This window comes from Anas acuta, chromosome 1 (assembly GCF_963932015.1).
Source record: "Anas acuta chromosome 1, bAnaAcu1.1, whole genome shotgun sequence".
NCBI lineage: Eukaryota > Metazoa > Chordata > Aves > Anseriformes > Anatidae > Anas > Anas acuta.
Window position 1 is genome coordinate 60611416 of NC_088979.1, and position 12964 is coordinate 60624379.

The 12964-nt window shown below is 43.2% G+C and overlaps 1 protein-coding gene across 1 annotated transcript in view; it reads right to left on the minus strand.

The window, feature by feature from the left end:
- Positions 1 to 4581: 4581 nt before the first annotated feature.
- COL4A2 (collagen type IV alpha 2 chain) overlaps positions 4582 to 12964 on the minus strand; it is a 148219-nt gene continuing 139836 nt past the window's right edge. Inside the window, exons 41-47 of the mRNA XM_068678491.1 lie at positions 12423 to 12584; positions 12202 to 12300; positions 11419 to 11565; positions 10716 to 10832; positions 9706 to 9897; positions 9077 to 9363; positions 4582 to 6328 (exon numbers count right to left, since the gene is read on the minus strand). Of these exons, the coding sequence (XP_068534592.1) occupies positions 6074 to 6328; positions 9077 to 9363; positions 9706 to 9897; positions 10716 to 10832; positions 11419 to 11565; positions 12202 to 12300; positions 12423 to 12584 (1259 nt within the window). The 3' untranslated portion in view covers positions 4582 to 6073. The remainder of the gene's footprint in view (positions 6329 to 9076; positions 9364 to 9705; positions 9898 to 10715; positions 10833 to 11418; positions 11566 to 12201; positions 12301 to 12422; positions 12585 to 12964) is intronic.

A 12964-nucleotide genomic window follows, 5' to 3' on the forward strand; every position in this document is an offset into this window, starting at 1 on the left:
CTGGGGGGGAGTAAGAACTGGTATTTTCTGATTTATAACAGGAGGAAGGGAAGAGAAGGGGCGTGTTGTATTCCTTTGTGCAGCTTTCTATTGTACTAAAGAGGTGCATGGTGTCCCTTCTGACTGCAGTAGAGGATGGGTTATTACTTCATACTGCTCCTAGAGCTTCCCAACCCCCCCAGCTACAAAGAACTCATGCAGTGGTGCAGTATCTCACACTGAGACATGGTAACCGGAGAGAAGATGATTAGTAAAAACAAAACATCACTACTACTGGGGGAAAAAAATGTAGCTCGTGTGTTTCCAGTTCTGCAAGTTCTTGTGTAGAGTCTCCTTCATCTTCCTATGGATGCTTCTGGCTTCATTTCCTAAAACTAAAAGGTTGGCTGTTCATATGCTTTGTCGTTGCCTTTTTCTGTCCCACCCAGCTCATGGTTGTGTAGTAGATAGGAAGACCATTTCTAAATAAAAATATTTAAGGTATACTTAATAATAATTTAATTTCTTATTTATTTTCACAAGTATGTCCTCTTGAGCAGTTTAACTTCTCTGCAGCAAGTTGAAGGTCAAAGTAGCTTTATTTGCTGCTTTCAAGTTAGCAGAGTACATAGTGGGGAAGAATGGCTTGTGAGAAGAGTCTCAGTCACATTTAAGGGTTATCTCTTGGGTTTGTTAAGGGTTTGCGGTTTAACACCTGCCAGTCTGTCAGAGACTTAATTGTGCAGGCTCTGTGGTGTTTAAAACATCAGCTGTGTTCAATTAAAAACTTAGCAGTTATTAAAAAAAAAGTTCAAGGCCAGTACCAAGAGGTCTTTCTGGACTGGGAAGAGACAAAAAGGCTTGCCTGATCTTGTTTGTGACAAAAGCGATCTGCCAGCACATCTGTGAAAAGTCTGGCTTTGCTGCATTTGGTGACAATTGAACTTTGCGTGCTGGCATGCAAAGGCTGTGCTGGAGCCTTTGGTCACTTGTTGCAAGAACAGGAAAAAATGTTTGTAAACCTAACATCTAACACTTCATAAGGTACAGGTACTCAAAATTCAATTTCTCCAGCATTTTATTCAAAGGAGATCTTCAGGAATTCCTACACTCTTTCCAAAAGCTATAACCTGGGTATTTTTACTGAAGGGGTTGAGACAGGAAGCTGTCCTGCATGCGGTACCTTTGCCTAAAGGGCTACAATTGTCTGGCATGATGTTAATGGCTTTTCTGGTGTTGCTGGCTATTGCTCCTTGAGAAATGCATGGGTTACAACAGGCGGTCACTCTCAACCTTGTGTTGGACAAGGGGGTTGCACAACAGAACACAGGAGACTCAGTAATGCATGGGGACTATTAATAAGATGTTAGAAGGGAATCTGGACTATTCAATGTACATGCTAGTCCCATTTCTTCACTACTTTCTGAAGTCAGATTGTGCCTTCAAGCAAAATTGGAAGGCTTTTTGGGGTTTGATACAGGATTTTTTTAGTAGTAACTTGAGTTCTGCTGCAGTTGAGCTCCATTTAACAGCACAGTGTTGATGCTCTGCTGCAACAGTGCCTATGCTATCTTCATGTCTGCAAGTGTGATTACAAAGCATGGTTCAACCCTTGATGCTGAAGTTGCACAGATTATTTTCCTGTTTAGCAGTACTTCTTTATCCACATAGGTGTTTAATACAATACGTCCTGCTCTTGTGATTCCTACGTGTCCTGTATAAATTCGTTTATTTCCTTGCTGCTTCTGCAGTAGCATCCTGATATCCCAGCGCTGCAAAAGGCATTTTATACCCCCTTCCTACATAATTTTACTAGAAAATTCTGCTTGGCTTAATGAGGGGGAGGAGTATTGAAGTGGCAGTGCAGGGACCAATGCTGATGTTTACGTGTCCTCATTTTTATTGTCTTAATAACCTCACAAGCTAACATGTGCATGCACAAGTGGTTGTAGGAATAAGTGACTGTTTCAGAAAAGTGAAGTGATTTGGGAGAGCCTCTGTGCTTACATGGTGTGAAGGGGGTTGTAACTGCAATGAGCCCGGGGATGCCACTGGCACAGAGGCTGCAGTGAATGCTGTTGCCTGCGGTGGCTGAGGGGTGGGTGGAAGCAGCAGGGAGGGCAGGCAGCAACTGTGAGGCCACTTCTGCTGAGGTGGCCTGTCCCTGCTGCCCGAGGAACAGGCTGCAGAGCTCAAACACTACTTGCTTGGTGTCAAAAACTCAAATCCTCTGAGAGCTGAGGCAGTACATTGTCATGCCCTCTGGGACACGTCTTGGCTGTGTCCCTATTTATTGTCAACTTTTCTGTGTCCTGCCCAGTGTGGGGATTTCCCCTGCCCTTCCAACCTTGCTTTTCCCACCGATAATTTTGATAGGAGGCCTGGACTCGGGCCTTTCGTGGCTGCATGAGGAGGGCTCTGTATGGGGGTTAGCAGTGGCGTATGAACCCTGACGGGAAGGGAAGCTTATTTTACAAATATTCGTTTTTTCTGCTCTTCCTTGTTTTGCTAGGCCAGATTATGCGGTGTGTGTAAACAGTGAAATAGTTGCTATTTTTTGTAACACCACCTGAATGTGAGCTATGGGCCTTGCCAGGCTGGTGCCCATCTGCTTCGGCTGGGCTATGCCACTGTCCGTGTCACGGTGGAAAGCACAACACCATGGGAGCAACAGCATTCGGACCAAACACACGGCAAGTGTGTGTCTTGAAGGTGGTGTCAGAGAGAGGCCAAGGCAAGGTTTCAGGCTCTGGCAGCCAGATAAGGTGCAGCCAAACCCATACAGCAGTCAGTGACCACGCTGCCTCTCTGCTGGCAGCGGTCTGATACCGCCTGTTATGGGGTCATGTTTACTGCCTGCACATTGCTGATTTTCTGTTCCCACATGCCTTGGACAAGCCCAATCACTGTGTGAGAAGACATGACAGATTTGGTTAATACAGAGAGAAAACTTCTTGGTGTCAAGAAGCCAAATTGCATTGACTTCACTATAGCTGTGCTTATACGTGTATACTGATGCACCATTACCTATGGAGGGGAATATAATCTTGCTGAGCCTGGAAAAGGTCAGCAGCATGTTACACTTCAGCATATTTTCAGACAGAGAAGTGTAGGAAACAAGCAGAATGCTTGGAAGCAAAATTTTTGACTATTACTCAGAAACAGGCAAAATACTTGTGGTTTTCACATCCTAGGCTGGAGTGGTACAGTTCAGTGAAAAGATTGCTTTGAAAAGTCCTGTTTCCTGAATAAAAATGTTTTAACTTCCTGGGAGTAGGTGCTTTGGGGAGGCAAATTTATCTAGGCAGTTTCGGACAAGGCATTTCCCCTGCAAGTGCGGTGCTGTGCTCCAAGGTAGCTGGCAGGCTGAAACCCTCTGGCTGCTGCAAGCATCCCACGTGTTCGTGTATACTTGCTCCCTCCCCTTCCCAGACAGTGAGTAAGCGTTGTTTGGAGAAACGTGTATAAGTACATGGACCTCAAGCACATGACGTACACAAAGTACAAAAGTTCACTGCGGTGTGGCATAGTTTTTTTTTCTTCTAACTTCCTGAGTGCATTTCAACTCACCACTGTGCTGATGATACTGTACTGAGCAAACTTGCTTAGAACAGCTTATGGGAGTCAGAAAACTAATAGACAACACAACTCGTGGAGAAAGACCTATCTGCTGAGGCTTTACACGCAAAAAAAAAAAAAAAAAAAAGCTGTATAGGGACATTATGCAACGTAGCAGCCATTAAAGTCTGAATAGTTAGCTGTTGTTGCTGACATAATTGGTTTTTACAGGTTTGTATAACCTGTACTTGAATTCTGTTGAAAAAAAAATTCACGTGCTGCACTGCAGGAGTTGCACGCTATAAAAATCACAAGTGATTTAACTGGTCATCCGACAACCACTGATGACCTGGAAGAGGTAAATTGATGATTATGGGGTGTTTGTTACTGCAGTGTGTAATTTAAAAGGATTGGCAAAAGTGGAATAGATTTGGCTAATGTGCACTGCAATGTTTTCAGTTCTAGGTATTTTATTTGGCTGAAACGAATACCAGTGGAATTAATTTGTTCAGAGGCTGCCTTTCATAGCTAAAGCATGGCCAGAAAACTGATTTTAAGCTCATGTAATTTCTCACTTCATGGATATATCTAATTATACGCACAACTAATCTCAGCTAGAAACTGTGCTAGCTCAGAACTTTAACTGAAGTTACACTTTAAGTTTTTTCCAGAGGTAACACTTGTCAAGTCTGGTTAATGCTGGTTTCTTGAATGTTGCGGAACATGAATAATACTTTGCTTTAATTTGCAGCATCACAATTTATTGGTTTAAATTCCTCTTTCTAACAACAGATTAAATACTTCCATCTCCACAGTTCAGCTTAAAGGAGCAATTTTAGAACTGCACTTCCCTTCTGGAATGGTTTAAGTGCCACAAAATGTATTCCTGGTTGAAGAAGTAGAATGGAGCGTTATGGTAATGCTTTTATTTTTCTTTCTGCCTTAGGTGCAAAGTAATTCAAAAGAGCAGTCCATATGCATTTTATAGAAAACAAACAAACAAACAAACCACTTTACAAAATGGCAATCACCAACAAATAGAAGTGTGGAAAAAAAACAGATTTTATTTATGATACAGTGAGGATGGAATGTAATTACAAAAGCCAATAAACACCTGAAGCAGGAGTGAACAGTTGAAAAATCAATTGTCATTGTTATAGACGTCTCTTTGATTTCAGTTTTTAGTGTTTGGGTATATAAGCAGATTATGTCAATGGGAAGAGAATCATTTGCAGCTGTGCTTTTGCCCCCTCTCCTGTAGCAGTGAGAGACAGCTTTGGGTTAAACGGCTTCTTTAGAAGGGAAGCGCTATCTGTTGTGGCCATTTCTCAAGCCTGGCATGCAATGACATGGTTTTCTATGGAAAAAGATTGTGCCAAATAAATGCTCTGCTTCCTTCCCTTTTGCTTTTGCAAGGGAGGATGCGTGCAGGCAGATATGCTGGTCATCATATTGCCACACATCCCCAGCTGCCAGGACTACATGCCCCCTGACAGACAACTGGCAGGTCTGCAAGTTTTGACCTTCAAGGTAACATGGCATTGAACAATAGGCTGTCCTGGAAGACCTACCCTACGTGTGACAGCAGCTCCAACAGCACATGGGTAAGACCTGTTTGTGATGAGTAACCTGGTTTCAGAGGGGAAAAGCTGCAATGCAAAAAATACTCAGTGATGTGAGCTGAGTAACATGACACAGACCAATGTCCACAACACGGTGGAGAAGGAGACCTTTGTAACGATCCTTTGGCCTGGAGTATGTCTAGAAAAAACCACACCAGACTTGTAAAATAATGTGTTGATCTTCATCATGTAGTCTCCTAACCAAAACAGGAAGAGATGTGCATTTTCTGGTTACTCTTTTTGGAAGGCTTGTGTGCTTCTCTGCTATTCCCAGTGATTAAGTGCTAAAGAGTGGTGAAGCTTAAAAAAAAAACAACAAAACACAACTATAAGAAAAAGATGATTGTTCTGGGTGTGTGTTTGAAATGCCCAAGCATAAAATACTGTCATTGAAGTTAGGTTTTAATGCTGGACATGAGCACCTTCCAATGTACATTTTCAGTACTTTGCTAGGCTTTTAAGGCTTAGTGTGATCACAGTGTGTTAATTGTTTGAATGAATGGTAGCTGTTAGTGTTTAGTGTTGTGACAAATACAGTTAATAGAAAAGATGCATACTTTATCTTAAAGTAAATGCAGTGGGTATCTGACCAAGTTATTCATTTACTGCTGAAGTTTTTGTGTTTCAAAGCTGAGTATTTGTAACATTTGGCACACGACAGAATGTTAGACTAGCAAAAAAATACATATATACTGTATAGCAGGAGAACACAACACTAGGTCTGTGTGTTAGACTTGATTTCTGTTACACTTAATTTGCTTTTACAGACATTTACAATTAAATTTCCATTCAGCTTTTGAGGTAATAAGTTAAAAAAAGCACCAACATGATTTATTCAAATTTCTAAACATCATAGAAGGTTTCATAGTACAAGAACTACAGGATAAGCAGGTTCCTTAAACTATGAAAGAATTCTATAAATTTTTCATACAGACTTGGCATCTGCTGATATGGCTTCGGATGAGTCCTGCCTTGAGTGTATCTGCTGAGGGCTTGCTTTGGAAGGGTTGGTCAATCGTAGTGAGCCAGAAGCTGTATTTATTTGCAAAGTAATGACAGGTTCCACGTGCGCCGTTGCATTCGATGAAAGGAGTAGCTCTGAAATCTTCCAGGCAGCTCCCAGGAGAAACCAGCGACTGTCCTCCACCTTCATCACCAGCTGCAGTGTGCTAAGGGAGACAAGGAGGGCAGCGTTCAGAGTACAACCTCAGGCAACGCTGTCAAAAACTTACATGTGGGGAAAAGAGAAAAATCACTAGAAGTGCTCCTAATCCTTAACTCCAGAGCAGAGAGAAGGCTAATCCTGCAACCGTGTAAGACGTAAGGGTTTGGCTGTCCTGTATACAAAGGAACAATCTCATATGCTGATGCTGCTTCTGACAAACATCTTTACTATAGTTAGGATTTTCACTGTTTCTAGTCTTAGACCTGGAGAATCATTTGGGTGAGAAGCACTCTGGCACTTGAGCCAGTTCTCTGCTCAAAGCAGACCCAGCTTCAGCGTTGCACTAGGTTGCTCCAGGGCACTGTGGAGTTGTTGATACCTCCAAGAATGGAGTTTCCACAGTCTCTATGGGCAGCCTCTGGTTGCCATCGTTAAGTAGAACATTTTGCCATATAGCTAACTTGAATTTCCCTCATTATAAAGTCTTATTTACTCTGCATTGCACTTAAGAAGCACTGTGAGAAAAAAAAAAAAAAAAAAAAAAGCTTCTATACAGATAACTTCCCTGTATCATATATTCATTAACAGCACATTGTAACAGCATCATGCACCTTTAAACCACTCAACTGTTTCCTTTAACATGTACTGTGGTAACAAATTGAATGTTACTAATGTTCTGCCAAAGGGATCTCTAACAAAACAGGCATTTCCACAGTCCCTTTGAGGGCTGTACAGCTGCATATTTAAGTGCAGTTGCTTAATTTTCTGTTAAAAACTGAAGGTATTTGCAATACAAATGAAAGCAGCTGGAAAAGTTGCTAAATAGTTTTGTAAATGTGGGAAGAAATCTGTTGGCCTTGGTTTATGCTCAGAGGCCTACTGTGTCCATATAAATGGGTAACACAAGCGGCCACCTTTTAATGGGGTAAAGGATCTGACCTCTGATCCCTTCTAGCATCCTTCTAGATAAACAAAGTTGGTAAGAAGAAGGGCTAAACTGTTCATAGTTTTGAGGCCTCTGCAATTGGAGCTGGAAAGCAGCTGGTACAAGCTGCACATGCTATCTAAGCAGTGGCCTGGGAGTTCGACAACCTCAGTGCAAGGGCTGTGGCCTTCCTGTGCTCAGTGTAGTCTCCAGCTTTGTGCCTGTGATAGCTTCTCATTTACTAGCCAGGGCTTCTTATCCCTCAGTAAGTTCAGTGCCCTCTCTGCATGAAATCTTACTGACTTCTGAGGTGGTTTGGGCAGGAGTCCACAGTGACTCCCTTCAGGATTGTACCTTAGCCAGGGGAAGGAGGTAACGAATTTAAGCCAAGAAGTAAAAGAACGTGTACTCTGAAATAACCACAAGCATGCCGTACTTCTCCTTCAAGAGTTGCATAAGAAGCAAAAAAAAATGTGTATGCCAGACACGTCATTTGATCTGAGCACTAGATGGGAAAATGTGAAAGCTTTAATCTTCTGAAACTCCTCTCACTGTACGTTCCTTGGTGCTGGCAGACTTTGGCCCTGCAAAAGCTTCTTGCTAAGGTGACAACTTTGCCCTTAACAATGCTGAATGTTTACATGGGCTTTACAAACAATCAATCCTTGGAATTCCCGTGAAGTAACTATGAGATCCGTATCGGGACTTTTCAGAGAAGCAAAAGAAAGGTCAAACATAAGACTGGACAAAAATTGGATCTGCCTTTTCTCAAATCTTTTTTCTACAACTAAATGAAAAATATCCAATTTCCTTTTATTATTTTTTTTCTTTCCTGAAAAGTTGAAGCTTTTGGAAAGCAAATAATCTGCAGGAAGGGCTGACTACAGCTATTCCATGATGTTTTCTGCCAGAAAAATCTTACTCTTTTCCAGCCTTGATTACTTCATCATTCAATCCAGCATTTAATGCATTAACACAACATGGACATATTGTTGCAGGTTTTGACTCTAGCGTGCATCAAGCAAGTCAGGTAAATTACTACCAGCCGGATCATTCACTGACATATTCTAGGTACTGTTCACTATGTTGAGTCCTCCAATGCCTACATGATCCCTCTGTACTGTTCTGCACCCAGAGGTAACTGTTTGGAGTGAGACAGAAAAAGAGGTGAATCTTTTCATTATGTTTTATACTGCACGCCTAATGTTAAGCTCTTTTGTAAGACCCCATTTCCTAATCATCTTGTAATCACACGATCTACAAGATCCTTTGAGCAATAGGATATACAGCTCTGCTCCTGCTGCCGTTAGAGGTATGACACTGAAGATTAACTTTTAAAACAACAGGAGGCTGTCTCTCTTTCCAGACTAGATGAAACACTTTTGCTTCTAAATCTTCTACTAAAAGTCAGTGATTTTCAGTTTCTAAAAGAAAGGGAAACAATCTCTTCTTTTTCCCCCTCCAGATCAGCCTCTTAACAGTGATGTTCATCAGTAACCCCCACTCTTTTTCTAGCTGTGAAAATGCTCCATAGACTACTGCCTACAGAGTGCGGTTTTACTGGGTAATTCACAGCTGTACCTGTGCTGTGCTCTCAAACACTATTTTGTACATAAAATAAGGGCTCCAGATGCTATGCTGACAAAGAGGCAATTTTCTCTGCAGTTCTCAGAAATTTTGCTCCTCACTCCTGTTTCCTAGAAACAAGTTTCCCAGGATGTTGCATAGTTTTGATGTTACTGGAGCTACGACAGAGCAGCTGTCCTAGGGTCTAAGACGTCCTTAAAGCCTAGTGCCACACACAGTGTGACGCTGAAGGACAAATACCATGAGGAAGGAATATCCAATCCACAAACTGCGCCAGCCGTCAGGGCAGCGAGGAATAGAAGCTTCTTGGCTATGGACAGCAATCGCCACAGCTGGGGCCTCACAGACTGAGCAGCGGCTGATATATGGCTTAATTTCTTCTTCTGCCACAGGCATCATTGGGAGAGGTGCTGTAGTCGAGAGCCAGTAGGATTTATCATTTCGACTTGCATAGTAACAAATATCCCCGGGGTTACAGTAGAGGAATGGCATCGTACTGAAACGAGCCAAGCATGAGCCGGCCAGCCCTGTTAAGAAAGAAAGAAAGAAATTATGTCAATCATTTTTGCAGAAGACAATGCGTGTTTTCAGTTTATTGCTCCTTCCCAAGTGTGTGTCAGTAAAACCTTGCAGTCCATAATGTGTCTCCGGCTTTCCTGTTCCCCTCAGATGGCACTAACAATTTGCAAAGTCTCTCTCAGGGATACGCTATGCAGGTGTGGTTTTTATCTTCTCATTTTGGTGCTTCCTAAATCTGGCTGTTGAAGTCCCAGCTTTCTATCAGCAAGCTCTATTTTCTTATTTTTCATTTTTTCCTTCTCAGTCAGAGGGATGGAATTGCAGCTGCTGCCAGCAATACCTGCACGTACCTAGGTCCTGGTTGTGTGCTTTCTCTTGTCCTTCGAAGTACAGGAGGCTGTACCCACTCCAGAGTTTGTTCATGCCGATGGGACACATGGGCTCTTGGTCGGACTGGCTGTGCTTCACCAGCAGGTAGCCGATGCTGACGCTGCGACCCGGCATGCCTGGCAGCCCAGGGCTACCAGGGCGGCCTGGCTGGCCTTAGGTAAAAGGGGAAAAAAAAATAATACAGCTTAGTTTGTGCTCCCACAAGTGCTCTCGTGCTAGCTGGTATTTCAGCTAAGCTGCCCATGAACAAAGATTGATTGCACAATGACTCTTCTTATGGTAAGTTATTGTTAAAAGAGATGTAGCTCTGAGGTTAAAGCAGTTGATTTTGAAGTAGATTGGAGCTGGGTCAGGCTCCCTGGTTTCTAACATATTTCACTATGAGAGCCAGGGAAAGTCACATATAAGGTTCTGATAAACTTTAGCATACTTTGTGCAATACAGATGCACATCTTTTTTCCTTCAAAACATTTTCGAAGAATAACCACTAGGTTTTGAATTGCTTGCATCTGCTTTATATGGTTAAAACTGTATTCTGCAAATATCTTTTGGTCTGTGTATTTAGTAGTCTTCCCGCTCTTTGACTAGATAAAGACACGGGTATTTCTTTCACAGGTACGTTTTCTTAAATGTTGTTCTTGCAAGTATCACCTATGTAAACATCCATTTCTATGAACATAACAGCTGGTAAAACTCTATGCTGAAATAATTAGAGAAAACCCACATGAAAATGCACACAGATCAAAACAAACTCATTCACGAGTGGACTGCCATCTGCAGCTATCAAAACTTATTTTGAAAACATTGCTTTAAGCTACCTCTGTTGAAAGTTAGCTGCGCCTTGTGAAGAAGTTGTGAAGGAACAAGCCATCTCTCTCCTCCCTCCTCCCATCCAGTAATACAGTAACTACAGAATAATTTTGGCATGGAAATAGGAAAGAGGGAAGAAGTGCTGTGTGACATCTCTTACCTTCAAATCCCACTGGACCTTGAAACCCCATTGCTCCTTGTTCACCTCTGGATCCAGGAGGAGCTGGAATGCCACCTCTGCCCTGGAGCCCTGGGTCTCCAGGTGAGCCTCTGAAACCTTGCACCAACAACAGTTATGAGCACAGTGGCTGCAGAGATATCAGCAAGCTACTTGCTCTGATAACACGCGCTCTACTTGCGTGCATTCAGTCCTATCTACCAGATTTACCAATTTATACTAAAAGCGATATCCCCGTGGTTCCTGCTCAGGCAAAAAGCACTAATGTTGGAAAAGGCTGCTGGAATTGAGACAACATGACACCCGCAACCTTAATCTTTCACTCTTGCCACCACCATGCCTCTCTGACAAGGCCGTTAGCAAGAGGTGCACTGCGTCTGGTCCACGTATTGCTAACACTACATCTCCTGAGCCAAAAACACACCCACAAGGACGTGTGCCTTTCCACAATTGCATCTATATCTGGTGTTGCTTTGGCAGTGAGTGTTGTCAGAGTTTATTCCCGTTTTGCTTAAGTTCTGAACATTAGGAGGGGGAAGAAAGCCAAGCCCTTGGCTTTGAAAAACCCAACTTTGACTCTAATTTCTGACCTGTAGAATTTAGAGTTGAAGAGAGCTAAAGCAATGCTCTGGAGCCCTCTCTGCTGAGGGCAACTGAGTATTTGCTACAAGTGTGCAATTCGTACCTGGATCGCCTGGTGGACCCTGAGGGCCCATATCTCCTGGGCTTCCCGGAGGTCCTGCATTTCCACGGGGACCTGGTGATCCTTGCTCAGCAATCAGCCTTGGAGGAACAGGCGGCAGCCCAGGAGAGCCTGGAGGGCCCTGAAAGCCTGTGATAGGAGGCAAGATGAGACAGTTACATTAAAAAATATGCACATTTTCCTTAATATGCTTTCATCCACAGACATGTTGCTGTTAATTGGCTGTGTATGTGAAAGAGGAACCGTGATCTACAGTTCACTACCTTGGGTATAAGGCATATTTATGATCTTGGAGGAACATATGTGAGGATTGGGATTGTCTTGGACTGCACAAAGATAAGCAGAAGGAAATGAATGGCACTACTGCTTCCTCAGTTACGACGCAGGAGGTTGGGATGGTTTCCCCAGACAGCCAACAGCTCTCTGAGGTAGAGCACCATCTTTTGGTGGGCTTCTGGAGACACTAATACACGATGGCATAGATACTCCTAAATATCTAGTATGTCTACTCTGCAGGATTATTTTAAGTCAACTTTTTTTTTTTTTCTCTGAAAGCAGGTCTAATTTTGGAATTGGCGCCTCATACAAAATAAATTACTTACAGCAAAAAGTTGACTACTCATATTAAATTCAGGCACCCATCCCCTACAATGGGTGCTCAATGAGCACCTACAATGAGGCTCAAAGCAGGGCCAGCTGGATCAGCTGTGTGTTCCTAAACAAAATGTGTAGAAAGGAGCCATGCACCTGACTGCACTTACTCACCAGTTAGTCCTCTGTCCCCCTTGGGTCCGATGGGTCCCAGATCACCTGGAAATCCTACTGTGCCCATAAAGCCGATGACACCTTGCTCACCCTTGCGACCTTTAGTGCAAAAAGACATATCACATTACTGCATTTCAGTACGGATCATATAAATTCAGAAGTCAAGCTGCTGTAGCATAGGAGGTTTCCCCCTGCAGATGATCAGCATCTCCCATCCTTACCTTTTGGTCCAGGGTACCCGGGAATTCCAGGTCTCCCTGCTAATCCAGGATCACCTCTATCTCCTTTTGGGCCAGGTTGTCCACTCACACCTGCTTGCCCACTTTCTCCTTTGCTTCCAGGTGGAGCTGGTACTCCAGGCTGCCCCTGTAGTCCTGGATAGCCTGTATAGAGCACATTCAAGCTGTTACTTGTTTATACTGCCTCAGTACCTAAGCACAGATGAAACTAACAGATCTAATTGCATCCCATCAGGTTTTATGTCTTCAATTTAAGCAAGGAGCTCGTGCTCAGTTGTCCAACAGATGTATTCAGCGCTCCTGCTCTCAGCCTGGCATACCCTTCTGCTGCAGTGCCAGAGGAATCAGAGCACAAAGCTCCTACAGAACCTGGTGTCATCTTAAGCAAGATTTCAGCAGCCATGAGATGCCTGCTGAGATGTGGCCTTTGGTGAGCTACCTCTACCCCAGCAAATGCCTCTCTAGGTGCCTCCCTGCTTTGTCCTAAATTCTCCAAGCAACTAGAGGGAAATCAGATATCAGCA